The sequence below is a fragment of the Pseudorca crassidens genome, chromosome 17, assembly GCF_039906515.1.
Source record: "Pseudorca crassidens isolate mPseCra1 chromosome 17, mPseCra1.hap1, whole genome shotgun sequence".
NCBI classification, from domain to species: domain Eukaryota; kingdom Metazoa; phylum Chordata; class Mammalia; order Artiodactyla; family Delphinidae; genus Pseudorca; species Pseudorca crassidens.
In genome coordinates, this window is record NC_090312.1 from 9,872,017 (window position 1) to 9,899,990 (window position 27,974).

The following is a 27,974-nucleotide window of genomic DNA, read 5'->3' on the forward strand; positions in this document are numbered from 1 at the left end:
TCCGAAAGCACACTTGCCATATTATGCTGACTTCTCTCCCAGGACGCTGTTGCAGCTGATGCCAGGACCCCACTGTTTGCTCTGCTGCCATGATCGTGCTTCTGCTTGTAGGAATGCTAATGGCCCCGCAAGGCGGTGAGTGACGGTATTTTACTGTATTTCTGGCTTAGTATATAATTACATACAATGAACCCTGGGCCGTCTTGTCAAATTCCATCTGATTTGCTTACTAGTAATTTTATCACCTTGCCTAATGAGTGGTGGAAATCAAACATGAATGATAAGCTCGAGGGTTAATACTGATATTAAAGCTGGTACTTTGAGCATGGACACGTGGGATGGGGGTAAGTGGGCACCAGAGAACAAAGGGCAAAGGGTTAGCAAGGTCCTCTCCACCCGGTATTGCATCTCCTCCCCCGCTGCTCTGGGGCTGCTGTCCCTTGCTTTGCTGATTCCCTTGGAGTGTGTTGGCCTTCCTGACATGCAACAGCTCCCTTGCCCCTTCTGGAGGCATCTCTGGTGTAAAAGCAAACACTTCCAACCCCACATTCGAAAGTTGGGGCCCATGCCACCAAGCCTGAAAGCCATCTAAGTAAGCTCCTTGGCAGCCGGCGTAATAACTCCGAGTTCACTTGGGATCTTAGCTGTGAATCTGAGTCTTCCGGCTCCTTCCTATGCGCTTTCTTATTTGCATATTTATGCAGCTAAACATCCCAAATCACTTCTTTCCTTCCTGCAACTGCTTGGGCACTGTCGTTGCTGAGATCACTCATTTATCTTGTCATTTTTCTCCTTCTTTTTCTATATTCAGGTAAACTCTGGACCAACCCACTGACCCTCCCCTCTCTGTGGTTCCCTTCCAATCCCAATAGTGACAGTGAAGCAAAGGGAACCCACAATATTATTGATCGTTTATCTTGACCAGGACCTGAGTTAGGAGATAATTCAAGAGGTTTGCATGTCGTCCAGAAGCTTGTAGGTTGAAATTAGAATATAACCACTTTCCATAAGATGCAAAGTCTTCCCTTCAAGTTCAAATCCTTCCAAACACCACCTCGGACCTTTCCTCTGAGACAGAGTGGGTCAACCCCTTCCAGAATGTGCTGGGCTTCTATCGATTATTTACTTCCTTCATATGTCGCTTCTTTCTTATTAAAAGGTTTTGGTCATGACTGGGGTCCCATTGCTAGAACAACTGGGGCTGATGTGTCAGCCCCTCAAACTTTCTCAAGAACTTAAGTGGTCTTGATCAAATATCAACTATGGGACTTCCCTGGCGGTCCAGTGGTTAGGACTACTTGCTCCCGATGCAAGGGGCACAGGTTCGATCCCTGGTCAGGGAACTAAGATCCTGCATGCCGCACGGCGTGGCAAAAAAAAAAAAAAAAAAAGATCCCAGCTATGATCTTGACTCACCTCATCTTTGGTGACCAAATTGTGCAATGTTCTACAGTTTTTCCCTATTTTTTTTCCTTTTAAATGAAATCTCATTTACCAAAACCCATTTTTATAATTTTTAAACTTCTTTTCTTGTCTAACACTTTCTTCTTCCAAAATGATACATTTCCCTTTGATCAAAATTGTCCTTTTACGTCCTCCCACCCCCACTTACATGCCTTTTAAAATTTTTAATTTCTTTATAAAATTGAGGCCACTAAACATTTTTCTATCTGTCCTTCTTGCTTTAACTCTGTTTCCCCTTAGTTTACTACTACATTGTGATACTAAAAATGATCATGATATCCTGTTATGATAACCTGTCACAGACATTTGTGTTTGTCCTGAGAGATTTTATTTTCAAACACAAACACCTAGAGTTAAAAAAAAAAAGTATAACCATAGAAAGTTTAAGTGCAAACATACCCTTTTTTTATATGGGTTTAGATGTGCCGTGCCTACAGTTCCAGTTTTGCAGGGGTGAGTGTGTGGCCACCATAGAGACCGCCCACCTCCCCAGTTCGCCAATTCTTGGTCGTGACATTGTAGGGGGAAAGGTCTGTTTTTGAGGCCTCTGCCTGCACGCTACTCTCAAAGAAGTCTGGGTCTTCTCTGATGACAGGACAGGATTAAGTGTGGAAAGGTTTCAACTGTGATTAAAAAAATGGAGTGTCAACCAGGAAAGTCTGGGAGAGGTCATACAGCTCTGCAAGTGAAGGACAGACCGGGGAGGGGTGGTGGTGAACGCATCCTAGACAGACACAGGTGTGTCTAAGGAAATTTGGCAAGGCCCCCAGGGAGGAGTCCATCAGAAGAGTCCCGCGTCCCCCAGGAACCCAGCCCACCATGAATACCTGCTGAGCTGTTGGCTAGGAGCAGCCGTGAGGGATGCGGGTTGAGGCTTCTGTGCAAACACTGCCTTAGACTTCAGGGCGCAGCAATTGCTGGAGTTGGAGTTTCTTAAGGAGCCTCCATAGTGCCTGCACCAGTTCACATTCCCACCAGCAGTGCCAGAGGGTTCCCGTCTCTCCACACCCTCTCCAGCATTTGTTGTTCGTGGATTTTTTGGTGATGGAGGTGTACCTCATTGCAGTTGTGATTTGCATTTCTCTAATAATTAGCGGTGTTGGGCACCTTTTCATGTGCCTCTTGGCCGTGTGTATGGCTTCTTTGGAGAAATGTCTATTTAGGTCTAGAAAGTTTCTTTTCTAAGTGCCAAATCAATCTTCTTGCTATAGTTCACTTCTGGGCCAGTTTCCTATTAGCTCAGAGAAAACATCTCTCTCCGTTATGTTCACTGGTTATAACAATTCCCTGCTGAAAGTAGGGTTTTCTTAAAGATTTTTGGAATAAATATTGCAGCATGTAAAGAAAAAATAAAACTAAATACAATAAAATAAAATCCAGGGTGACTTTTATAGCTGCTCATGAAAATGCGTGGGCACCGATATCCCGAAAAGTAAGTGGGAGTGTAGGGGGGCAAACATACCTGATTAGCCCATGTCAGTAAGAAGATCATTCCCCACCCTCCAGAGCAGAAATTTTATTATCAGTTGCACAAAGGAAATACCAGTGCAGTAATGAACAAGGAGCAGGCCGTATATATATATATATATATATATATTTTTTTTTTGCGATACGCGGGCCTCTCACTGTTGTGGCCTCTCCCGTTGCGGAGCACAGGCCCCGGACGCGCAGGCTCAGCGGCCATGGCTCACGGGCCCAGCCGCTCCGCGGCATGTGGGATCTTCCCAGACCGGGGCACGAACCCGCGTCCCCTGCATCGGCAGGCGGACTCTCAACCACTGCGCCGCCGGGGAAGCCCAGCAGGCCATATTTTACAATCGCTGCTTAAGTGGGCAGTAGATATTCTTAGCTGTTGGCTGGTATGCTAATTAAACAGTTCCTGAGGCCGTTGTGCCCAGTGTAGAAAGTGCCAGAGCAGTTACACGGGCTCTGTGATAAGGGCTCGAACAGAACTGAAGTTGTGAGTCTCCCTCCTGGTCTGAAAGCCTGCACTGTGCAGAGCACTGTCGCCGTACAGCCCGTGGCGCTCAGTCAGGAGGGAACTCCTCTTCCTGGGAACCATTCCGAGAACCTGGCAGAGAGGAGCCGTGGTTGGAACCAAAAGCTGAGACGTGTACGTCAGCTCAAGCCCTGCCTGGCTGGCCTAGGTGGCGTACTGACCCCACCAAGCCCCTCTGCACACACACAAAGTATCTTCCTTTCGCCCTCAAACTAAAATCAGCCTGCAACCTGCTTTTGTTGCTGTTTTAATTTAAAATTTGAGCCAAGAGTTTAAAATGGGAAGATTTTCCAGACTTCCAACAAATTTTTTAAGATCTGGATTGTGGGATTCCTTCCCCAAGGCCTGGGGCTGAGTGACAGCTGTCCCTCCCACTGTGACCTGGGGCTCTCAAGTTCTCCACAGTCTCCACCAATCCTTATTGTCTCCCAGCACTGGACCACTTGTTCAAATCATCTGCCTGACTCCTGGAGAGATTTGGGTTTGCAGTCTTGAGTCTTAAGAAAGACTCCTGTTTCCTCTGTCCTGGACAAGTACAGTCAGTCTAAACCTTACTGGGCTCTGGGCCTCCCATCTCAGCCCTTCCAAGTCATTCTTCATGGTTTCCTTTAATCCACTCAGCAAACAGTACCCCAAATGAGGTGCTAGGCTTTGGAACTATGATGAGGTTCCTGCCCTCAGGTGTTCAAAGTCTAATGCCAGAGACCCACAAGTAAGGAGACCCTGAGAATCAGCATGAATAGTACCATGGTAGAGGTCACCAGAAGGTGGGAGTGGGCATGAGAGCTCAGAGGGCAGGCAACTAGCCAGAGTCTTCCAACATGGAGGGAAGGAGAGAGGAAAGACTTCCACACGGTATTGTTAAAACTAAGCTTAAATGGTGAGTAGCTGAGCCAGGCTGAGTCATGGACAAAGCACTCCAGCAGAGGACATGGCCTGTGCAAAGGCCCAGGGGTCAGGGCACACTCATGGAACTGAGAGCAATTCAGGATGGTTGGAGTGTGGCATCCAAGAGGGATTGATCCCAGCTGTTCCAGCTCACTGCAGTCCCCCAGATATCAACCAGGGGTACAAAATGCACAGGACAGCCACAACAGAAAATTATCCAGCCCAAATATCAATAGTCTTAGGCCGTGAAACCTGCTCTAAGCCAAACAGGGCCAACTGGGGGCATCTTCCTGAATAAATTTAATCTAACCTGCTTCTTTGAAGGCCAACCCTTTGTGGCTTTCAGATTTGCAGGTTTCCAAACAATGTCAAACTTATGGGCCTGATTAAATTGACCACTTTGTGAAGAAAGACAAAAATCTTTCAACATTTCAGGCTACTCATATGCTGCATATAACCAGGGGGGAAAGAACTGTGAGTGTGGACAAGTCTGTAAGCCCTCTGAGCCTCTAGGGAGCTGGTCCCTGGTTGAACTAAGATTCCAATTCCCATCCATTTGTCCCCATTGCCCATCCTCCCACCTTGATGAAACACTAACTGAGGTTGGTGGTAATATTTGGGTACTGTAGAAATCATCATGTTTTCCCCAAGCAACATTTCTCAAAGTGCAGTTTCTAGGCCATCAACTTTAAAACCAGCTGGGGAGCTTGTTAAAAACATCTGTTTCTGAGCCTTACTCCAGACCTGCTGGATCAGACTTGAGTGAGGGCACAAGGATGGTACCTTTTACTGAGCCTGCATCCCAGGTGAGTTTGATGCTGATAGTCTGGGGGAAACCCCTGTCCTCAGTTATAAACTACTTGGAGTTTGGGGTCCTTTCCATGTCTGTTTTTATTTCCACCAATCCGTCATCTCAAGTAACTCCAAACAAACATGCAACATAAGTTAAAACTGTATGCTTCGTGCGTAACAACAGCCTCAAGGTAAGCCCCTAAACCTCCCCATCCTGAACCAGAAAGCCACTCCCTTAAGGCCAACTAATACAAAACACTGGGTTACCCAGCCACTCCTTTATTTTCTTCAAGAGGTGACCACAGAGATCTGGCACATAGCAGGTACTAGAAAAATATGTCTAGAGTTGAATTTATGTGCATCCTCATTGCTATCCCGGCCACCACTTCCCAGCTGTAGCCCAGCACTAGGGCAGCGGCAGTGTTGGTGCTAACCCTGCTCTCCTCCTCGATTATAGTGGCCCACCCTCTGGACACCCCACATCTTCCATGGGAGCTGCCTCCAGGACTCTCAGAAAATATCAGTAAGCATCCTTTGATCTTTTCTTAGGAGACCTAGCTGGATAGAAAGCTGTCTAGGATATCGGCACAGAAATCGATCCCTTCTGAATAAACCCTAGAGCCATTTACTGCTGTGGCATTTGTAGGTAAAGTGATTTGAATAAGACTCAAAAGCCTCTCTCTCACAGTTTACTCTGGTGTCTGACCCACTGTTGGTCTCTCTTTTGAGATAAAGCACTAAAAACTCTCATCAAAGACACAGGTCAGCTGAAAGGGGAAACTAGAAGAGGGAAGTAAATGGGCTGATGAATGAGGGTTAGGTAGTGACTGCATTAAAAGGCAGGACGAAAAGAAAAATATGATGTATTTTACATCATATGATGTATGATGTAAAAATATGATGTATCCTCTGGTTATTAGAAGGGAGGGACCTGTAATTGTTCCTTGGGGAATGGAAGGTTTTCCTGGTGATGGATTGTAAATATTTCTCAGGTGGGTTCTTATACAGGCATCGCTGAAGAATAGAATACCTCGTGAACTAGCTGGTGAGGTTAACCCTGAGTTAAGCGTTCGTTTCTGACCTTGCAGAGAGGTGAGCTGAGTCAGCCGAACTATTTGTGCGGGAACCCACGCAAGCTAAGTGATCAGTCCCATCCAGACACGAATGTTAGTGGCCTCTCTCCAAACGGCATCACCCCCATGGGAAGTGCAATGCCCACTAGGAGGTCTTCTTCAGGTAGATATTTAGACTCACAGGCCACACCTGGCTTTTAGAAGGATCAGGGCCAGGAAGCACTGTGTGCCAGCAGGCCATGCCAGCCATTCTTCTTTATCGAGATAACCCCTGGCAGCAACCTACACAGTAGTCCAGGATCCCCTAGGTAACAACTCAGGTACAAGGGAACGGGGCTCACGTGCAGCAGCCCCAGGACCCGCCCTGGCCTAGAAGCTTCACTCTCCACAGGAGTCAGTACCCCTAGTAACCACCGCATAGGTATAATTTCTAGGATGCCAGGATGGACGTGCCCACCTGAATGAGTCGTCACGCGGATGGAGACCCAAAAATGATGGCTTCCCACCAGGTGTTTGTAGTTCCTCAGATACACCTCACCATCCACGGGCCTTTTTTTTTTTTTTTTTTTTATCATGGAGCATTGTTGTCTAGAAACACAGTTCACGGTTTTTATCTTATCAGGTTTCTATGGTAACCTGTGTTACTAGAAAGTTAGCCCAAGGTCAAATCTATCTTTACAGAAGGGGTTTTACTCACTCTTCCCACAGGGGATGGACAGGGAAGGGAAAGGGGGAGACCTCAAGCCTCTCTAATTTATTTTCTCTTCCTTCCACTTAGATATGACTTTCCTCAACGGGGTGTTTAAAAATGTGGGAGGAGTGGCCGAAATTTTTGGTAAGTTAAATCTGAACTTGCTTTTACTCCCCCAGGTGTCAGGGCGTGGGGTGTGTGTGGGAAATCTAAGGAAATTACCAGGGCCTTGGGCTCTGCCCTCTGAGCTCCCACAGCCTCGTCAGCAAGCTCCCACAATGTGACCCAGGTCCTGATGAGAGTAGTGGTGCCCTTTAGCGCACGGTGAGTCACTGAGGTGCCACGTGGCTTCGTTGTCCTTCCTTCATTCATCCCGACCTCAACCTGGCCAGGAGGGGAATGGCATCCCTACTTTACAGGCAAGAAACTGAGCCAAAGGAGTTAGGGACTTGCCCAAAGCCACACAGCCAGAAGGGACAAGGTCTCCCCTGAGTCCAGAGCTTGGTCCCCTTCCACAAAAGTGGTTTTATTTTTCCTTCTCAACTACTGAATATACATAAAGTTTAAGAAGCATTCCACTGATCAGTTATATATCTATTATTTGACTGTTAATCACACGGCATTACGATGATTCCCATCACTGATGACTAAAAGTACCCAAAATAAGATTATAGTAAGATGGACATGAGCAAGGTGACTCTGAACTGCTATGGGATTAGACAGTGCTGCGTGTAAAACTGCACTTAAAATGTATGTATGACTAAGTGCAGGTGCCCTGGAAGCTCTTGAATGAAAATGCATGTTTCTATAAACACATACACATACACATAAACCTTAGGGTGGCTTTTTCCATCAGCGTAGAATCATGTATTCATGTTTCTGATAAGGCTGTGTGGAAACAAAAGGCGGGAAGGGAAGTTTGAATGAGGTAGGAAGAAACTAGAAGAGCAGTGAACAGTCGAGGTGGACGTGGTCCTCACAAACAACTTTGGATCTCCCCAAGCTCCCCACGATGACCCTGTGTGTTTAAATCGGTGCTATGGGGTCACCTCATTAAGCACCTGACGATCATCCAATCAGAAAGGCAGAGAGCAGAGAGGGCGACCACGAGTTGTAGAGTCAAAAAGGTGGATACTGTTTTCTTGCCCATTTTGTGTGCAAGAGCATTTTTGTTTAGGATAAGTCATTGTTGCTGGTGGATACCTCGGGCACGTCTCTGACCTTCTATTTCTTTACCCATGAAAGGGAGGTGACAGAATAGCATCTGCCTTACAGGATTAACAAGAAGTTTATGGGGGGGAATTCCCTGGTGGTCCAGTGGTTAGGACTCCGAGCTTTCACTGCCAAGGGCGCGAGTTCAATCCCTGGTCAGGGAACTAAGATCTGGCTGCCAAAAACATGGTGCTGCCAAAAACAAGCAAACAAACAAACAAAAAACCCAAGAAGTTTATGGGATCATAGACCAAATGAAAGCTTTATAAAGCATTACTCACTCCATCAGTTTTAACTATTGTACTATTTAAAGCACTAACACACCATTGTAAAGCGATTATGTGTCAATAAAGATGTTAAAAATAAAATAAAAAATAAAATAAAGCACTTAACACAGTTTCTGGCACACAGCAGGTGCCCTCAAGTTATTAGTGTCTGTACCCCTTCTCTTCCTGCACTGATTTATACTTCTTTATTGCCAGGACTGTTATCATCAGGGATCCATTCAGCAAACTAATAGTGACTTAAATAATAAAGACATTTAATGATCTCACATAAGCCATCTGAAGGCACCAGCATTGGTGCAGTAGCTCAGCACAGGTATCAGAGACCCAGCAGGTTTGTTCTATATTACCCCACTGCTACCCTGGACATAATAGTTTTTCAGCTTTAGGCTTGGGGCCTCATGGCTGCAAGGTGGTTGCTGCAATTCCAGCCAACACATCCTCCCCATATTCAAGGAAGGAGAAAGGTGTGGCTCAGAAGGACCCTCTTACATGCCTTTATGCTTTATTAAGAAAGAAGTATTTCCCCAAAGCTTCTAACAGTCTCACCCTTAGGGTTTTGGGGTCACATTTGGGTTTCATGCTCAGCCCCAGACTAGCCCTTGTCTTGGAAGCATGGGATTACCACGATGAGCCAAGAATGACTAGTAAACATTCCCAGGGACTTGGGGAGGAGGTTACCTTCCTTGAGTGCTTTTCAGTTTTGTTGGTAAGGAAGAGGGATGAATGGCTGTCAGGTGGGCAACCAACAGGGACCACGGCTAGTAAACCTGCTTCCCTTCAATTGTCTAGAATTGTCCTAAGTACACAGCAGGTGCTTAGTAGGTGATAAGGCACCATCCACCCGAGAAGGGGGCTCCCTCCTCAACTCTGGCTCCTGGTGCACCCTCCTCTCCTCCCCAGACTGCCTGGGCTCTCACTTCACCTGGCTGCAGGATGTCTTCACCAACTTCCCCGCACTGCTCCAGTTCGTGAATGGTATGAAGTGTGTGGCTGGTCTCTGCCCCCGGGACTTCGAAGACTACGGCTGTGCCTGCAGGTTTGAGATGGAAGGGCTGCCTGTGGACGAGTCTGACAGGTGAGCACGACCAAAACGTGAGCTCGTGGAAGCCCGGCTGAGGCCTGGGCGGAGCACAGATGCGGAAAACTCCCTTGGCTTCGTTGTGTGTGCAGGTGTATGTGGGTGTGTGCAATAAAATTTAAAATCTTAGAAGCATCCGGGGTTAGCAAGGATATGGCAAGTAGCTACTGGTAGCAGGAGGGTCAATTAGGACAAGTTGGTGGTATCTGTTAGAGTTTTATGCATATCACCTATAACCCAGTACCTCCAATTCTCTGTTCCTAAGGGACTCTGTGATGTTAGGCACGTTCTTTTACTTCTTTGTGTTCCATTTATTCATCTATTAAATGGCGGTAATAATAACACCTACCTCCTAGAGTTATTGTTTAGGATTACATGAGCAAATACAAGTTAAAGTGATTGGGATTTGCCTGGCTTATTAGGTCTGCAAGAGTATTTGCGATTGATAACAATATTAGTAGGGCTGTAGTAGTAGTAGTGATAGTAGTAATAGTATTGTGGGAGTCATAGTCAGGCTGTAATAGTAGTAGTAATAGTAACAACATTAGTAGTAACAATTGTCTAGGTAGCTATAGTAGTATTAATAGTAACAGTGGTAATAACAGTAGTGACAGCAGCAGCAGCAGTACTAGTAAACTGGTGGTGGTGGTGGTGCTGTTAGTAGTAGTAGTAACAGTAGTAGTAGAATAGTTGTCACAGTAGCCGTAGTAATAGTAATAGTAATAATAGTAGTAATAGCATCAGTACTAATAAAACTGTAATGGTGGTGGTGGTAGTAGTAGTAGTAACAGTAATAGTAGAATAGTTGTCACAGTAGCTGTAGTAATAGTAATAGTAATAATAGTATTAATAGCATCGGTACTAATAAAACTAATGGTGGTGGTGGTGGTAGTAGTAGTAACAGTAGTAGTAGAATAGTTGTAGCTGTAGTAATAGTAATAGTAATAATAGTAGTAATAGCATCAGTACTAACAAAACTGTAATGTGGTGTTGGTAGTAGTAGTAGCAGCAGTAGGAGTAGTAGAAGTAGTAGTCGTAATAGTGGTAATTGGAGCTATAGTAACTGCAGCAGCAACAGGAGTGTGGAACCAGGAAATTGAACCCACATCTCACCCCCTACTCCAGGACCATGTCTACACCTCACTGGTATTCTATTTGTGCCCAAATCCAGTGTGATAAAGTGTGTGCTTTCATCTACGCAGACTCCCAGGAGATAGGGAAGGATTCCCATTGGTGTAAGCTGTTTCTGCACCAGAAGGGCAGTGTGTCGTTTCTGGGACCATAAGCCAGCCCGTTGACATTCAGAAAGGGGGAGGCTGAATCTGTTCGGGGCACAGTGCCAGAACCATTTCTGGGAATGTGTTTTCCTTTCAGGTCCTCCCTTACCATTTCCTTTAGTTATTAAAACACCCACAAACCTAGAAGTCAAAGAAATGAAGCAGTAATTCATCCCTGTCTGAATGATCAAAGCGTTGATGGCCAGAACTGGCAGAATGGTGGGCCTACCCAATTTCAATTACTTTACACGTTGCAGGTGATGGAGGTGGGAATTTCCAGACTCCTGGAGGATAGATTATTTCCACCTCGAACTTGCACGCCAGATTCCAAAAACATTGCCCTAGTTTATCGAGTGTCGACCACATGACAGGGTCTTTACAGACATTCTCTTGACTCCCCCAAATTCTTAGGAGTTGGGTAATGTGAGGAACTTAGTAGCTTGCCCATACAGCTGCCTGTGTGTCTTCTCCTTTACACTGGTTTTCACTGCTTGCTGCGTGCACTGCAAGCGCCACCTGACTCCCTTGTTTAGTGTCAGCCTCTCTCTGTGATCAGCCTTGACCTTGGCAAGTTACAGAGCTTTATGTGTCTCACTTTTCACACATGTAAATGCTCATAATAGCAACTGCTGCATAGGTAATACAATTCAAATTCAAATATCGTGTGTGTGTGTGTGTGTGTGTGTGTGTGTGTGTGTGTGTGTGTGTACCCTAAGTATTTGGAAAAGGCCACCGCCAGAAACCAACCAGAGACACAGAGTGATCATGTGCTGCCTGCCCCTCTTCTGACCCTAACCCACACTCTCACCCTGACCCTTCCCCATCGTGCCACAGCTGTTGCTTCCAGCATCGCAGGTGTTACGAGCAGGCTGCTGAGATCGACTGTCTGCAAGACCCCGCCAAGCTTAGCACAGATGTCAACTGTGTCAGCAAGAGTATCACCTGTGGTGAGCATCTCCAGGTGTCCCAGGAGGCTGGGCTGAGAAATGACAGTTCAGAGATTGTAGGCCCAGGCTCCCAGGGTCCACCCTCATCACCATCACCATTGGCAACATCCCTGTGTATACTTGGAGCCCTACAAGGGCCAGATCTATGGCATCTGTACCTTGCATGGAGTAGAGGCACAACAAATTCTTTTTGAATTGAAACAATAGCTGCTCAGCAGATTATCTGCTCTACAATTTTATGCTCGTACCAAGCCTGGCCGCTTGAGAAGAGCAAATAGCTTACTACTTATGCACTGTATGATTTAGGGGGAATACCCTGACCTTCTACTTAACAACTGGGAACCTCAAAATGGGGAGGAGAAAACCTGCTTCAGAGATTTGTTATAAAAATTAAGTAATGCTTACATGTAAAACAATGTTACATTTAAGAAATGTAAACAATGTTAAGTGTAAAACAGTTAATATGGTGACTGGTATCTGTTGAGAACTCAGTGACAGAAGTTGAGTCCACGAGGGATGAATAAGGCTGGTGTGGTTGTAGGAATCAGGCACACACGTCGGGTCAAATCTCAGCCCTCCACGTTACTAGCTGGGTGACTCCAGGAATTTTATTTCATGTCTCTGGACAATCCCGGCAGAAGAAGAATAGGCAAAGGCATTGAGGGAAGAGGACCATGGCAAGCTGGGGTAGTATATTAGGGCACCGTCTCTGAGTGCCTGTTATGTGCCACGGATGTTATACACAGCAACTCTGATCGTCCGAACAACCCTATTAGATGGGGGTCATTATCCCCAGTTTTCAGACAAGGCGAGGAAAGCTCAGAGAAATTAAATAACTTGCCCAAAGTCACATAGCTGCTAACTGGCTAAGGCAGAGTTTGAACCCAGGTTTGACTGGTCCCACAGTCCAGGTCACATGGACTGGCTGGAGTTCAGAGCATCAGGAAGGGTGTAAGTTACAAGGTGAGGAACACAGTGAACACGAAGAAACATGACTCATTCATTCACTCGCTCAACTCACGCGCGCTGAGCACCTACACCAAGTGTAAGACAAGCGCCTACGTGTTGGGGGTACCCTGACCTTCTGGAATTTCCTCTTGGTTGTCAGACACCGAAAATGTCAGAAACAAATCATACGGTATGTTAGATAATGCTAAGATCTGCGGAAGAAAATAAATCAGAGGAAAGGCATAGGGAGGGCTGGGGTGTGGGTTCCTATTTAAATAAGAAAGTCAAGAGAAGCCTCCTTGGGAAGGTGACAGTTGAGCACAGACTGAGAGAAGGGATGCCAGCTTGTGGCTACTCAGAAGAGCAGATAGAGGAAGCAGCTGTGGTGGACCCTAGGCTCCAGGTGCCTGGTGTTTCAGAAACAAGGGGAACAGTGGGTCAGAAGTGGCGAGACGGGGGAGGAGTGCAAGAAGGTGAGGTCTGAGAAGGAACAGGGGGCAGTGGCTTTTACTTTGAGTGCGGAAGTTGCTCAAAGTTCTGAACACACACACACACAAAGGTATAGTTTGAAACCTGGGTTTGAAAAGGACCGTTCTGGCCCCTCAGTGAGAAGAGGCTGGGCAGCTGGGCAGGAGGCGGGGGGGCCAGTGAGGTCACTCAATCACCTAGGCAGGGGGTGATCGGGGGTGGAGATGGGGACGCACGTCAGACTCAAATAGGTTGCAAGTAGCCGGTAGGATGGCCTGGTGGATCGGGTGTAAGTGCAGGGGAAAAGGAGCGCCTATGGCTCCCGGGCTGGGCCCACACGGCTGAAGGCATGGAGCTGGCGTGGATGAGATGAAGAAAACCGCAAGAGAATCAGGGCTTTGGGGGCAGAGCGGGAGTCAGTTTTAGAGTTCGCCCCACCTCTTAGGATTCCCAGTGAGCTCTTCCGGTCTGCTCTGCCCTCGCTCTGTGTACAGAGTCCGGGGACGCTTGTGGGCACCTGCTGTGTTCCTGTGACAAGGCTGCCATAGAGTGCTTGGCTCAGTCCAGCATCAACTCTTCCCTGAACCTTCTGGACACGTCCTTCTGTCTGGCTCAGCCTCCAGGTAGGAAGATCCAGGCCCTGCATCAGCGGTGGGGATGGCGATCTGCGGCGGGAGCTGGTATGGGACCAATCGTAGCTGTGCTTCTTCAGATGCCAAGTCCAGCACCTTCTAACATTCTCCAAAACCACTTCTCTCATGTGCTTTCTCTTCAGAGACAACCAGCAGGAAAGAGCTGCTGACACTTCTGCCCAGAGGTAAGGTCTTCTCGGGAAGCTGCTCTTGTTTGGACCACAGGGCTCCGGCTACTGATGGGAGTGGGTGGATACACCTCCTCCACCCGGCCTGCCTCACCGAAGCTGGAGTGACCCATGGCACTGAAGGCGTGCCCACATCCCCCAGCCGGAGACGCCATTACTTCCGATAAACTCAGTTCACACCCAGAGTCAAATGGCCCTTTCTACGTAGACAGGTGTGAATTTAATCCAGTTAGGACGGAGACCCCAGGTTCTTTCTCTTGGCCTATAGTTGTAAGCAGGACAGGGTCCAGTGCTCAGACGGGGCAAGGCCCCTCCCGGCTGGGGGCGCTCCTGGCCACTGAGGCCTCCCGGGAACAGACCGGCTGTCCCCCTCCTCTGCCCCCCAGAGCCTGCAGCACAAGGAGCTGCCTGGATCCAGGTGAGGCTCCTTGAAGGGGAAGCTGTTTTCTCGTGTGTCACTTTTCAGGACAGGGTAGCCTCCTTATAACTGTCTACTGAACTAAGCAAGGGATGATTCTGACTCTAAAACATGCATCTTATGAAAAAAGTGAGAGTTAAGTTTATGCCCATCATTCCTTGTCTGCCAAAGTTCCCACGATCTTTCAGTCCCAATACTGTGGGTACCCGGGGATGGGAAGTTCGAGGTGCACCTCGGCCAACCATCCCTCCTTTCCTGGGGCTGGGCTCTCTTTCTCAGAATTAGCACTGCAGTATTTGTTAAAGAGGAAGCCGATATGGCTGTGTGTGCGTGGATGCAGGTGTGCCCGTGCCTATGAGTGTGCATGCGTGTGTGCACGTGTGGGTTTGTGTATGGGCATGTATAGGCTGACGTGTGTGTATGGCTGCGTGTGTGCGTGTGGGTTGTATCTCTATGGACGTTCTGAGTCAGCGCCCTTTTCTCTCTGCCATCTGCCTTCCCTTTGAACACAGGTCTTCTCAAATTGGGACCACACTCCATAGGCAAAAACCTTCGGAGTTTGCAGCCCTTTCATCGCCACAGCCTGTGTCCAATGGTGTCGCCTTCCCCACCAGAACCCAGCCCTGGCTGGAGTCCCTCCCGAGGGGGGGCCTTGCTGGGCACCCCTGTGTCCTGGGCGGTGTGCGAGAGGCAGAGGTATCCCGAGGCAGGACAAGCAGCCCTTCTGGGAACGTCTTTTACAGCCCCCTTATCCTCCTGCCCCATCCAGCCATCCAGCCTGTCCTTGGGGACCCTTGGCACTTGCATCCCTCACTCGTTGCTCCTGGGGGCTCTTTTTGCAGTGGTCCCTGTGGAGCCCACGGACTCCAGCCTGACGGCCCTCTCAGGAGAAGATGAACACAGGGGGACCGGTATGGAACCCAAATATCCGTGGGTTGTTTTTTTGTTTTTGTTTTTTTTGGTAGAGTAGCTTTATTTTTTTTCTTTTTTTAATTTTTTTTATTGGAGTATAGTCGATTTACAGTGTTGTGTTAGTTTCAGGTGTACAGCAGTGATTCATTTATACATAAACATATATCCCTTCTTTTTCAGATTCTTTGCCCGTGTAGGTTATTACAGAGTATTGAGTAGAGGTCGCTGTGCTCTACAGTAGGTCCTTGTTGGTTATCTATTTTATATATAGCAGTGTATATTTGTTAATCCCAAACTCCTAATTTATCCCTCCTCCACGTTTCCCCTTTGGTAACCATAAGTTTGTTTTCAAAGTCTGTGAGTCTCTTTCTGCCGTGTTTTGATTGTGCCAGCTGCCTGCTTGCTGGGATTATCTCCCTTAAAATGCTCCCTGCCTGGGCTTACAATGGAACTGCCTCAGGAACATTCTAGAACCCCTCCTACTTCCTTTTGACTGCCAAATCTCTTCTCTACTTGCTCAGCTTTCTCCCAAACTCCTAGTCCCACCTTAGGAGAATTGTCAGATAAAGCGCAGACCCCGCCCTCGACCATCTGACATTGAACTTCAGATCAACACCACATACTTTGTTAATATAAGTATGTCCCAGGATCTGCATGGGACTTACTTCTACTAAAATTGTATCTTTTGTTCATGCGATATCCAAATTGAACTGGGCATCCTGGGTTTTTATTTGCTAAATCTGGCAACCCTTCACCTCAGGGAGATCCCGCTGCACACCCACCACCCTACAAGTTTGTGTATTGCTCTCCTCTGCTGTTGCTGCTGCTGCTTCTGCCAGGTTAAAAGCAGAGGCTCATGTGTTCACCCCCAGCCATCCTCCATGTCCAAGGGCGTGTCAGCCCCAACGGCTTCCGGACAGCCCGTGCCTTGGAGACCGGGTCCAGAGAAAAGAGGAAATGGCACCAACACCAAACCAAAGCTCCACCACACACCCTGCTTCCGACCGGCAGCCATTCCCAGCATGACTGGCAGTGGCCATGTCCCTGCTAAATTGAGGATAAGCTGCGGGCTTCACGGCCCCACCAGACAATCACAAAATAACCCCAAATTCGTACATTTTCCACTTTCTTCAGCCTGAACCATCATCCCATCATCCCTTTGTGGCACAACCCTGGAAAAGACTCAAAGTAAATAAGGTTCCTCAACGAGTCTAGAGTCCAACGGGAGGAAGTGAGGGGATACACTCTCATCTTCGCTCCCCAACACACACGCACTCACCCCCTCACATCCATGACCTAGGCAGTGACCACAAATGCCCTCAGAGGAGGGGGCAGCCTGAATGCGGGCTCAAAAATCAATCATGCAGGTGCAGGTGGGACAGTTTGTGAGGAAAAGGTCTGGGGTTTGTAGTTGTTCTCTCACCATTATGGGATGAAATTATGTTTTGGAGTCAGGCAGATTTGGGATGGATTCCCTGCTCTCCTAGTTTTCAACTGTGTGACTTGGGAAGCGTGGTTTAAGCTCTTTAAGCTTTAATTTCCCCTTTGCATAAAGCAGGTATCAGCATTTTTTTATGTTAAGGGCCAGATAGTAAATATTTTAGACTTTGTGGACCAGAGGATCTCTGTCGCAACTACCCAACTCTGCCACTGCAGCAGAAAAGCAGCCATAGACAATCTGTAACTGGATGGGTGTGGCTGTGGTGCCAATAAAACTTTATTTACAAAAACGGGCTGAGGGCAGGGCCATAGTTTACCAATCCCTGGAAAGGGATGATTATCCCGGTCCGTTGTGGTGACCGGAGAATGAGACAGAGCATGGGAAGATTCTGGGCCAGCATCTTCTTCCAAAAATTCTAGTGTGACTATAAAAAACCGCATACAATGTCAAATCACATGCAGGATACTGGACGACTTGCCTAAAATACATAATCTCATTTAATGCTCATACAACCCTATGAAATAACTGCTGTAACCTCCATATTGAAATGGTACATTGAGATGGAGAAAGAAGTTGTCCAAGCCGAGAGCTGGGTGGTAGGGCTGAGATCTGAGGCTTCCACTGTCTCCATCCTTACTTCTAGACCTGAACTCCCTCTTCAGCTGCCTTCCCCAACAAAGCCATTCCAACCAGGGGAAATAATGGCCCTTTCTCCCAAAGCGGTCATTTGCTGGTCTCTTTGCCTAAACACAGCACTGGCCCTTATCTGGCCTCTTGTCCACTGAATTGGGAAGTAATGGTGCAACAACATTCCAGACATACTCTGATCAGATTGCCATGGGCCTTCTCTCCTCTGCCCAGCTGAGGTGCTGAGCTGGGTTGGTAACTGAGATGTGGTGGTTTCCTTTCACAGTGGCAGCTGAGACCAGAGCTGCCCGACTGACCATTCTCTCCAGGACAAGTAAGCAGAGGGGACTACATAGGAGGACAGCAAGAAACCCAGTGGAGAAATGCCATCTAAATATTTGTGTTCAGTTCTGGTGACCAGTTTTTGACATGGCCTGGAGGAAATATTATTATACCCATTCTGCAGATTATATCGGAAACTGGGGCTCTGGGAGGTTAAAAGCCCTGTCATTCAGCAGTGACTTGTAGACTGGTTTCTAACCCCAGACTTCATTCAGGCTTTCTGTCATACAATAATGATTCACAGAGAACAACCTCCTACTTAAAAATATCTAGACCGAGATGTCATCAGAAGAATTAACGTAGTTACTTTGCTTGTGGTCATTAACAACCATGGCTCCTTTATTAATAAGTATAAATAACTGATAATAACGGTTTACTAATACTAAGAGTGACTAAGTAAACAAATGGATTCCTTGCTTAATACGCAGTGACATTGTTGAGGACCTCCGATGTGTCGGCGGGTTCCTAGGCCCCTATGCACCTTCTCTGAGTTAATCTTCCCTCACCCTAGAGGCCCACTGTTATCCCCATTTTACAGATGAAGGAGGAGCTCTGAGAGGTGGGGTCATTTCCCCAGGGTAGTACAGCTTAGTATTCCTTTAGTTCTGAATCTGTACATTCTGCCTTTGACGAGAACCATCTGCCCCAGCTTAGAACTGCCAAGATCTTCTCTCTTTGCTGAGCATTCGTGTGCACATCAGGAAATTTCAAAGGCTGATTTTCACATAACATCATCATAAACTTGGTCTTTGGCACACTGAAGTTAAGGCAGTTCCTTCCTTTCCTAAGCATTTTGGAGTTCCCACCTCTGGCTCTCTGGGGTACAGCCAGAAGGGAAAACAGTAGCCTAGCATAGTGGTTAAGTGGGTCAATTTTAGCCAGGTGGCCCAGGTTTGCATGTCACCATTTCCTGGCTCCGTGACCTTGAGCAAGTGTGTCCCCTTTCTCCTTTGTGAAGGAGGGTGAGCGTAGTACTAACTCACGGGGTTGCTGTTGAGTTAATGTAATCCAAACACTGAGTGCTGTCTATGGCATGTAGTAAGTCTTAGTTCATTCTGGCTGCTATAACAAAGTACCACAGACTGGGTGGCTTATAAACAACAGTCATTCATTTCTCATGGCTCTGGAAGTCCAAAATCAAGATGCCAGCATCGTCAAGCTCTGGTAAGAGTCCACTTCTTAGTTATGGACGGCTGGCTACCTTTTCACTGTGTCCTCACATGGGAGAAGGGATGAGGGAGCTCTCTGGGGTCCCTTTTATAAGGACACTAATCCCATCACAAGGAATCTACCCTCATGACTTAATCACCTCTCAAAGTCCCATCTCCAAATGCCATCCTGTTGGGGGTTAGGTTTCAATATATGAATCTGGGTTGGGGGGAAACACACACTCATTCTACAGCATACGAGAAGCTTAGTGACTGTTAAACAGCAACAGATTCATTTCACAAAGAAACCAGGGCTCAGCAGCCTTCCTAGAGCCACACCACAAGCAACTGGAATCACACAGTTCTGCCGCCTTATTCTCCTCTGTTCAAAAAATGCGATTTTTATGTTTATTTATTTTCATTCAAATTCTGGAGAAGTCTGCTTTCTCAAAGTATTTCAACAGCCTCACCTGCTTCTAGCATGACAAGTTGTGACTGTGTTTATCAGCAAGCCTGAGTCTGGGGTTTTTTTAGCTCAGCAGGGACCCTGCCCTCACAGCTCTCCTGGGAGGCGACCAGGGGTAGAGCAAGAAGCACGTTGCCTCCTGGGCTCAGTGGGATGGCAGCTGCCTCTGGAGACCAAGATGGGACAGACTGGAGTTAATGCCTACTCCCTCTCTCTTCTTCTAGGGACAGAACCAGGCCAAGTCCAGGAAGACACAGAAGATGCAAGGGCCACACCTTCTCCAGGTAAGCGTGCTCAGCTTTGTATATGTTGTATATATTGTTGTCCCCCATATATTTATGAAAGCAAGTGTGTTCCCCAGAATGAAAGAAATCATTGAAGCCAATTTACTTTTATATCCCCCAGCCCAAAATTAGACAAGTGCAATCAGAAAATAGATCCATTAGTAGGAAGATATTGAAACCTACCTGCTAAAGAGATGCATTTAGAAAAATACAGAAAACTGTACTTAGCTGTCTATTTAAATCCACGTTATAAAAATGGCTACTTTTAATATTTGAGGATGCTTTCCCCCAGTCTGCCCCAACCCACAGTGAGCACATCTGTGAACATAAATAAAATGAATCTGAGACCACTTGGCAGCCACGGTTTTGCAGTCTGCACTGTATCACTTCATACAATGAGAAGATACTCCCCTGACATGGAATATTTTTCCGTAACATGATTTTTAGAGGCTGTGCCACGGTTTCCTGTATGGAACCCTATAAACTGTTTAACCAGTTATTTCCAACATGTGTTACTATTATAAATAATAGATATGCGCTTTCTTTATGCCCGTCCACTTCTGACACATGCCTAGAAGCTGAATTGCTGGATAAAAGGTATAATCATTTCAGGGCTCTCAATGTGTTGCCAAGTTGCCCTGGAGAAAAACTGAACCAATTTACATTCATATGCACATGCCAGGGGCCAACAGTGCCTACTATTATTTGAAACCAAGTAAACAAAAATCCTGTACCCATTTTTAATAGAAAATAAAGGTAGCTCATTATTTTCCACTGTTCCCTCTGATTCACCTTTGTGGGGTTGGAGAGCTGGGCAGGATACTAAACCTAGGAGACTGAGGTTACGACAGAACTACTAAAGGGCTGCTTCTAACCCATGAGGACCAGTGTTGAGCAAGCTGAGACAGAAGCCCAGATGTATAAAGCAAACCAATATGGTGGATTTGGGGAAGGACTGCAAGTCAGAGGCCCAGGTCTTACCCAGAGCTCTGGGAGCTGAGCCTGGGTCAGCAGATGAGTGGGCACAGAGCCTACTGAGGCTCCCTTGGTCTGGACCACACTGGGCTGGAGATCTGGCCTGTGGGTTGGAGACCTCTCTGCCTCCAGCCAAAGGAGCTGGTGGGACTGAGGTCTGAGAGCAAAGGGAGATCCAGACAGTGCCAGGGAGCCTGCATGGGGCAGGCAGAGCCACATCACGGGCAGCCTTGACGGCCATGGAGAGGACCTTGCACTTAATTCTGAGTACGAGGAGAAGCTGATGCAGTGCTTTGAGGAGTCTGCATTCCTGAGTACTGTGAGTTGGCTTAATCTCTCCACCATTCTTTTTATCTCTTCACCCGCGAGCATCATCATGGACCTTCGCTCGGCAGGCTCATGATGGTAAACACAGCACAAATATAGGCCTGAGAGGCTATGACTTTTCTCGCCCACGAGATGGCATCCAGGTGGCCTAGCTTGGGGTCCTGTCAGTTTTGTTATCGCAGGAAATTTGGAAATTCTCACGTAGTGTCCATGGATCCCCGAGTCTCTGCCCTGATGCCTGCAGACCCAGTTTGAAGACACTCTCCCGATGCTCTGTCTGCATTTGGCCCTGACTACATGTCCATCTGCAAACCTCCTCTTGAACCACTTTTCAGATATGGACCATAAAGGTATGTGTTTTCAGGGTCTGCAGAGATTGTTGCCACAGCCAAAGGTGTAACCATCGTCCCTGCCGGCATTAAATCTCTGGGGTTGGCTGTGTCATCCGTCAGAAGTGGTCCTGAGGAGACATCTGGAAAAGGTGAGCAGAAGCAGGCAGAGATGTCTGTCCTCTCCCGGCCTCGGGATCCTCTGGTGAAGTCGTTAACCAAGCCCCTTCGGCTACCGCATCGTACTGTGACTGTCCCACTTGGTGCCACTAGGAGGCGCCATCCCTCCTGCCGCTTGAGCACTTCGATTCTCAGAGCGGGCAGATGAGCCTGCAGCCATCAGCGGCTGGAGGCCGAGCCGGGGAAATGAACCCCTGACCGAGGGCTCTTGTCGCTCTTACTGACCCTGAAGGAAAGCGCTTGGCGTCATGCGCAGCGTGGTTTGCTGGAAAGAATGAAACACTTGGGTTGGGATGGTACTCCTCCCTCGGGTGCCTTGGCAAAGGCCCCGCACCGGCAAGCAGCCACAGCCAGTGGGACACACAGGAGGACTCTGCTCATGCCTGGGCAAGCCCTCCACGCATGCAAGGCTCTCGAGAGGGGGGCTGGGGAGGAGCCCTGTGCAGGCCTCCGGCTTCGTGGTCCTTCCCCCTCTGAACTGAGGACAATGGAGTTTGCACAGTGGACTTTCGCCTAGCTTAGCACAAGTTGCAGGCTGAGGAGGGGAGAGGAGAAGGAGGCCAGAGAGAGAGACAGAGAGACAGAGAGTCCTTGTTTCTCATCAGCCTGTGACAGGTTCACCTTCCTGCACCTGGGAAGCGGGGGCAACACTTGGGTGATGCCACAGCTTGGAGAGATGCTCTTTTGTCTGACATCCCGGTGCCCGGAGGAATTTGAATCTTACGGCTGTTACTGTGGGCAGGAAGGACAAGGCGAGCCAAGGGACGCTCTGGACAGGTACGGCCGGGTGAGGATGGCGGGTGGGCGGTGTTGATGCTGCAGTGAGAGATGATAGCCTTCCTCGATGTCGGACATCGCTTCGGGCTCACAGAGAGCTCGCCGAGTAGCATTATTTCACTCAGGAGGGCCTGTTGCCATTATGGTCCCATTTTCCTGATGAGCAGTTGAGGCTCCGAGGCTGACCTGTCTGAGGTCCTTCAGCCACAAAGGGGCAGAGCCGGGCAGACCCAGATCTTTCGATTTGGCCTAGAGCTCCACCACGAATACTGCCCAGCTGCTCTAAGACGGTCAATCTGCAAAGACACTTCAGAAGACCCCAAATCTGCCTATTTTGCAATGAGCAGCATGTAGAATTGGGGTCCCTAGTTGATTTGCTCTGCAGGATGACACACTGAAATGAGCTTCTCAACAACTTTTAAGCATAATTGTCAAATTTTTTACCTACTGTTCTTGGAAGAATTTTCACTGACCTCATGCATTCATCAATTTATTCCTTCATTTATATAGGCATGCAGCCTACATTTATTGTGCTTTTGCTCTGTGTTGGGCACTGTGCTAAGGTGCTGGAGACATAAAAAGGATTAAACCTAAACAAAGCGGATTAAAACAAACTGCCTCTGCCCCATGGGACGTTGCTGAGTGAGAGACATGGACAATTCAACAAAGTACCACCTGCTGTAACAAATGCAGTGGGGACACCGAGGAAACGATGGGGAACTCAACCTGGAGATGAGTTAGAGGAAGATGCTGAGAGCAGAACTGATAAGGTTTAAAGACTAAACTCACGCAGTTCACAGCCAGTTAGAGCTCTAGTGAAATTGTGTATGTCCGCCTCCGATGTTGGGCTTGCCAGGGGAGAATCAACAACTATAGCTGAGAGTGAAAAAGACGAGTCTTACTGTAGTTAACACAAAGGGATACAGTACTGGCAGGAACATGGAACATGTCCACTGCAGGTCACGTGGTGTCTGCACGGCTGTATGACTCACGCACCCACCTACCTCCACAATAGCTCTCCTGTCTCCACTGCACAGTCATCCCGCCCCATCATGCAACCTTTGCAGGGTATTCTGGGAAATCAGGGGCTCTGCTGCCCAGGCAGACTTCAGAAAATTTACCTCCCACCAGGTGATAGTGAAGAAGTTTTTATTCTAGCAAAGTGTATACCACACTGTGGAATCACTGTGTTTTCATCATGGGGCTTGACAACATGCCCTCTACTCTCCAAGACAGAGAACCATTTAAGGATTGTTCCTGAGTCCACAGCACTCAGTGAGATAAGGCAAAACAGAAGTTTAGGTAGCAGGAGTCACTGCGTTCTGCTGAACCCTATGGAAAGAATATGGGTGCTGTTGAAGAGGCTTCCTGACTACTGACCATATTTCACAAAAAATATGAGATCTGACCAGGCAGCAAGTGAGCTATGATACAGCTTCCTTGACATCCATTAGGAAGAAATGGAAAAATGGAAAGCCATAGCCTTGAACAAGGAAGGGTTAGTCAAAATGATATTATTTTCTGCAACGGTGTCTTTTCCAAACCATGCATACTTTATATCCTGAGACATTTGAATGGTTTTCAACGGTAGTTGGATCATATATGATTTCTGATTCACTGACTTTAGATTTTAACTATTATATAAACTATCCACCGCCACCCACCCCAGCCGAATGCCACACAAGACAGTGGCTCGGCCATCACAACAGCAGAATGGGGGCTGCAGTTCTCATCCCACACAGGCTAATGTGACGTGAGAGGTGGATGGTTCCTCCTCCGACTGCCGGCACCATGGAATGGGTGGTGAAGCCCATACGTGGTCAAGCACAAGCACTACCGAAAAGCCACAAGTCTGCCTGACCCCGCCTCCGGCTGTGGCCTCCAGGACCGAGTGAGAGTGGTTAAAGGACAGGGGAGAGTTGAAAAGAGAGGATTAAGGAGCAATTGTAGCCCCCTATGGGTTGGAGCCATCACAAGTTCCCTCGGGGTGTCCATCAGCTGGGGGCACACTGTGAGGCTTTATCAGGCCAGATGGGTGGGTCTAAAAAGCAAGAACATGATCCATTCTCATCTATTTCCTGAGGTCTTGCTCTTTGCTGGACACCTTCCTAGATGCAGTTCTTTATTTACGTTCGAGATAGTTACTCTGTTCTCTTTTAAGGCTATGGACAAAGGGGGTACCTTATGGATGTGAGGTTAACTGTTCTATTATGTAAAAGGTTGGAGGGAGTGGGTTATTTTTAGCCCATATGGTATGCTAGAAGTGGTACCCTTCCTCAAGACTCTTTATTTCCATCTTTTGGAAAATTATTATAATAAATATGCAAGTCACCCATCTTTTCAGTCAACAGAGTCACAATAAAAACACCAAGCTTTTTAAAAAAGAGTAAGATACATCCGGTGTGATGGACACTGCCTTAGATGTGGCATCCTTGTGCAGTCCACAACCTGAACAACCATACATGGTGGCCCTTGGGATGTATATAAATGAGTCCACTGGCACTGGAAAGGAGGCACTGGCTTCTCTCATCAATATAGGGAGTATGGGATAAGCAGCCCTGGAGGGAGTTCTGGGGACAGCTGGGGGCTCTAGGCAGTAAGCGATTTTCCTTGCTCTTAGGTGCTGTTTGTCCCATCACTGCTGCCTGGAGCAGGTGAGAAGGCTGGACTGCCTGCTCGAGAGGCTTCCTCGGCCACCAGTGGTATGCGTGGATGGTACCCCCAAGTGTAAGTGCTGTGAGCCAGCATAGTGGGTTGTTCTTTCATTCAAGTCAGCATCAGGACCACAGCTCATCTTATAGCTGCTTTCCCAAGCACTTGTTCATCTCTAATGTGATTTAAAACGTTTCTTAACTTTGAGGCACACATTAGTACTCCTATTCCACTGAGAAGGAGACTCAAGTTCAAGAGGCTAAGTCAGCTGACAGAAGGCACAGAGCCAGTAAGAGCAGACGGGGAATGATGTAAATTAGCCATGCTTACTGAGTGCTTCCCACGTGCTCTTCTGAGTTTTTCATGTGTATTAACAGAGTTCATCCTCACACCAATCCTATGAGGTAGCACCACGAGACTTCCCATTTTACAGAGGCGGCGACTGAGGTCCAAGACCACACAGGTAGAAGGAGGTGATAGAACTGGGGCTGGAACTGTGAAACCATAGAGCCTCAGACCCAGAACCGAGTCTTCACTGAGCCAGTGGGTCTCTTTTCCTGAGAAGCAGAACGCTTTTCCCAAGTGAGGTCCCCTGAGGAAGCCCATATAAAGGGGAGTGTCTCCAGCTGAAGGAGGAGGTGGGCCTGCATCTCCACTCCTCCCAGGTGTGGAAGCCAGAGGTGCCTCCATGGCCATTCAGGGCCGGGGGGGGGGGGAGGGGAGATATTTGGAAACAGCCCCACCCTCAGGAGCCTCACTCTGTTGGGCTTGCTTTACAACTGGCTTCATCTCCATTCTCTGGCTGCACTTCCCCATGTACATCAGTGGATGTATTTCCCTTACCCTTTGCAGTTTAAAAGGAAATGGTCCCTATAGCATTTCTCGAGAGCCCTGAGAGGGTTTGTCTCACCCTCACTTTTTATCTGGGGAAGCCCCAGGCTGAGGCTTCAGTGCCACCTCCTCCCTCGGCCTCCAGGAATCCCGGCCTTGGAGGATCGTGTGTGCCTCTCACTTCCCAGGAGGGAGCTCTGTGCTTTACATGTCACTTACTCATTCATTCATTCACCCAATTATCTGCTTATCCAAAAAACCTCCATCGGGACCTAGGAACACAGTGAACAGACATGATCCCTGCCTCAAACTGCTCACAGCCCGCAAGGAAGAGAGACAAGCAAGGGACTCTTCTATTATCATTGGTATTGCTACAAGGTGGTACAGGTGCCCAGAACCGTGGTGAAAGGGGTTTTGAGCCTGTGGAATATGGCAGCCAGGATGGGAGAATTTGGGAGAAGTTAGAAGGGCAGTGAAGGAGGTTTTCCAAGAGGTTAACAGGTTCCCAGGTGGCCGTGCTGGGTGTGGGTGTTCCAAGAAAAAGGAAGAGAAAGACTGTGGCCTTTGGGGAACTCCTGGCAGTTTGGGAACGACACGTAGTTCTGTATTTCGGGAAGAGATAATGGGAGTCACGGGACCATAGTGATGCAAGGTGAGGCTGGCGAGACAGGTACCAGATCACGAACCCAAGGCTGAAACATTTACATTTTGTCCTCTAGGGGGTGAGAAGCCAGGGGTGGGTTTAGAACCCATGAGTGACAGGATCAGATGATCGTTGTCTGTGATGCAATCACGCCTTGAGGTCCCACCTGCTCAGCTAAAGGCGCCTTCATCCCTCTGGTCTCACTGAATCCAGGAAGGTTGTGTGTGTCGTTCAAACTCCTACAGGGCTTCTGTGAACTGGTTCCGACCCTCTGTGAGCCCTGAGCACCGTGTCCCGTAGCAGCTGCAGGTGTCGGGTTGTGAGAAATAAGGGCATCTCGGAGCCTGCTCCGGGCCACCCCACATAAGGCACAGGGGCCCAAGTGCAGAGCTGCTCTGGGGAACAGGCTCAGGTCTGGGCCCACTCTGCTCTTCCATGTCTCTTCTTTCTGCCTCCTGCTGTGGAGATGCAACGAGTATGTCTGGGGCTGATGTGAAGGCCAGGGTAGGAGATGTGAAGGCCAGGGTAGGAGATGTGGAGGGTCAGTGTGATGAGAAAAGTTCTGGTTGACGAATACTTCGCGGTAGGATCAGACAAAAAAACATTAAACGGACCAAATACGTCTTTGAAAACCACAGACAAGGATAACATTTGCAGAATGCTTGCCTATGTCCGAGCACCTTCAAATACATTATTTCCTTTGAATCACACGCGTGTTCTGCATGCCAACCCGCACTACATGCAATTGAAACCTTCAAGAAATGAAGTAGGGTCACCAGACGGAGCAAATAAAAATACAGATAGCAAAGATACATGTATTTCTGCTGTGATAGTAAGAACCATAGGGTGGGATTCGATGGGAACCCACAGGAAAGACACTCCCTTTAGCCAGAGGGGCTGGAGGAGGCTTTCTGGATGTGGTGGGGGGATGCCGGGTGGATTCCTGACGGACGAGTATGCGCTAACCAGGAGGACAAAGTTAAGAATATTCCCAGTAGAGGACTCAGTGGACGCAGGACCAAGAGGTTCAGGACGGAGCCGGCGAGTACAGGGCGGAAGGGGCAAGCATCCTGCGGTGTCTCAGGTCTGCTACTCTGTTCTTGCCCCCTAAGGTGTAGGGCAGAGCCTGTGTGAGAAGCTGCTTTGTGTCTGTGACCAGACAGCGGCTGAATGCCTGGCCTCTGCCTTCTACAACCAAAGCCTCAAGTCACCTGGCAGACAGGAGTGCCAGGGCCACCGGCCGTCCTGCGAGGATGGCAGGATTTCAGCTTCGTCCCTTGGCTCCAGCTCTGAGGAGAACAGCGTGGAGGCCCCGCCGCCCAGGGAGGGCCTGAGAAGAACCAGAAGATTCCTGGGGAAGTCACTTGGTCTCCTGGGGACCAGGCCACAGCATGGCCCCAGATAGATTCCCAGAGAAAATGACCATCACACCCTATCGTTCTGTCCCTCCTGCTACTGTAACCTCTCTGGGCCCATCTCCATCCTCTCTGTCCTCAGCAGAGGCTCAAGGCGGGAAGAGGCAGGAAGACCCTTGCACATGTGCACTGTGATGTTTGTCAGCTCACATCCAAATGTGTCTTTGGAGAAGGCAAACGAGGGGGTGGTTATATGTTTCCTGGAGTGCACTGTAGGGGCTCAATAAATATTCCCATCAACGTTTCTTTGTCTGGTTTGGTTT

At 48.1% G+C, this 27,974-nt stretch overlaps 2 protein-coding genes across 2 annotated transcripts in view; one reads left to right on the plus strand and one right to left on the minus strand.

Moving 5' to 3' along the window:
* Positions 1–27,974, minus strand: part of EFR3A (EFR3 homolog A) — a 175,465-nt gene that overhangs the window by 49,194 nt on the left and 98,297 nt on the right. The window lies entirely within an intron of this gene.
* OC90 (otoconin 90) lies at positions 90–27,701 on the plus strand. The gene is made up of 13 exons (XM_067712771.1): positions 90–135; positions 5,601–5,666; positions 6,995–7,051; positions 9,307–9,481; positions 11,596–11,708; positions 13,619–13,747; positions 13,900–13,941; positions 15,205–15,273; positions 19,523–19,582; positions 21,249–21,365; positions 21,999–22,170; positions 24,791–24,897; positions 27,409–27,701. The coding sequence occupies exons 1-13, from the start codon at positions 90–92 to the stop codon at positions 27,699–27,701; spliced, it is 1,446 nt and encodes a 481-aa protein (XP_067568872.1).

Coding starts and splice junctions, on each gene's coding strand:
- OC90 (XM_067712771.1), top strand. CDS start 90: ATGATCGTGCTTCTGCTTGTAGGAATGCTAATGGCCCCGCAAGGCG. Junction 9,482..11,595: donor CCTGTGGACGAGTCTGACAG/GTGAGCACGACC, acceptor ATCGTGCCACAG/CTGTTGCTTCCAGCATCGCA. Junction 19,583..21,248: donor AAGGGCCACACCTTCTCCAG/GTAAGCGTGCTC, acceptor ATGTGTTTTCAG/GGTCTGCAGAGATTGTTGCC.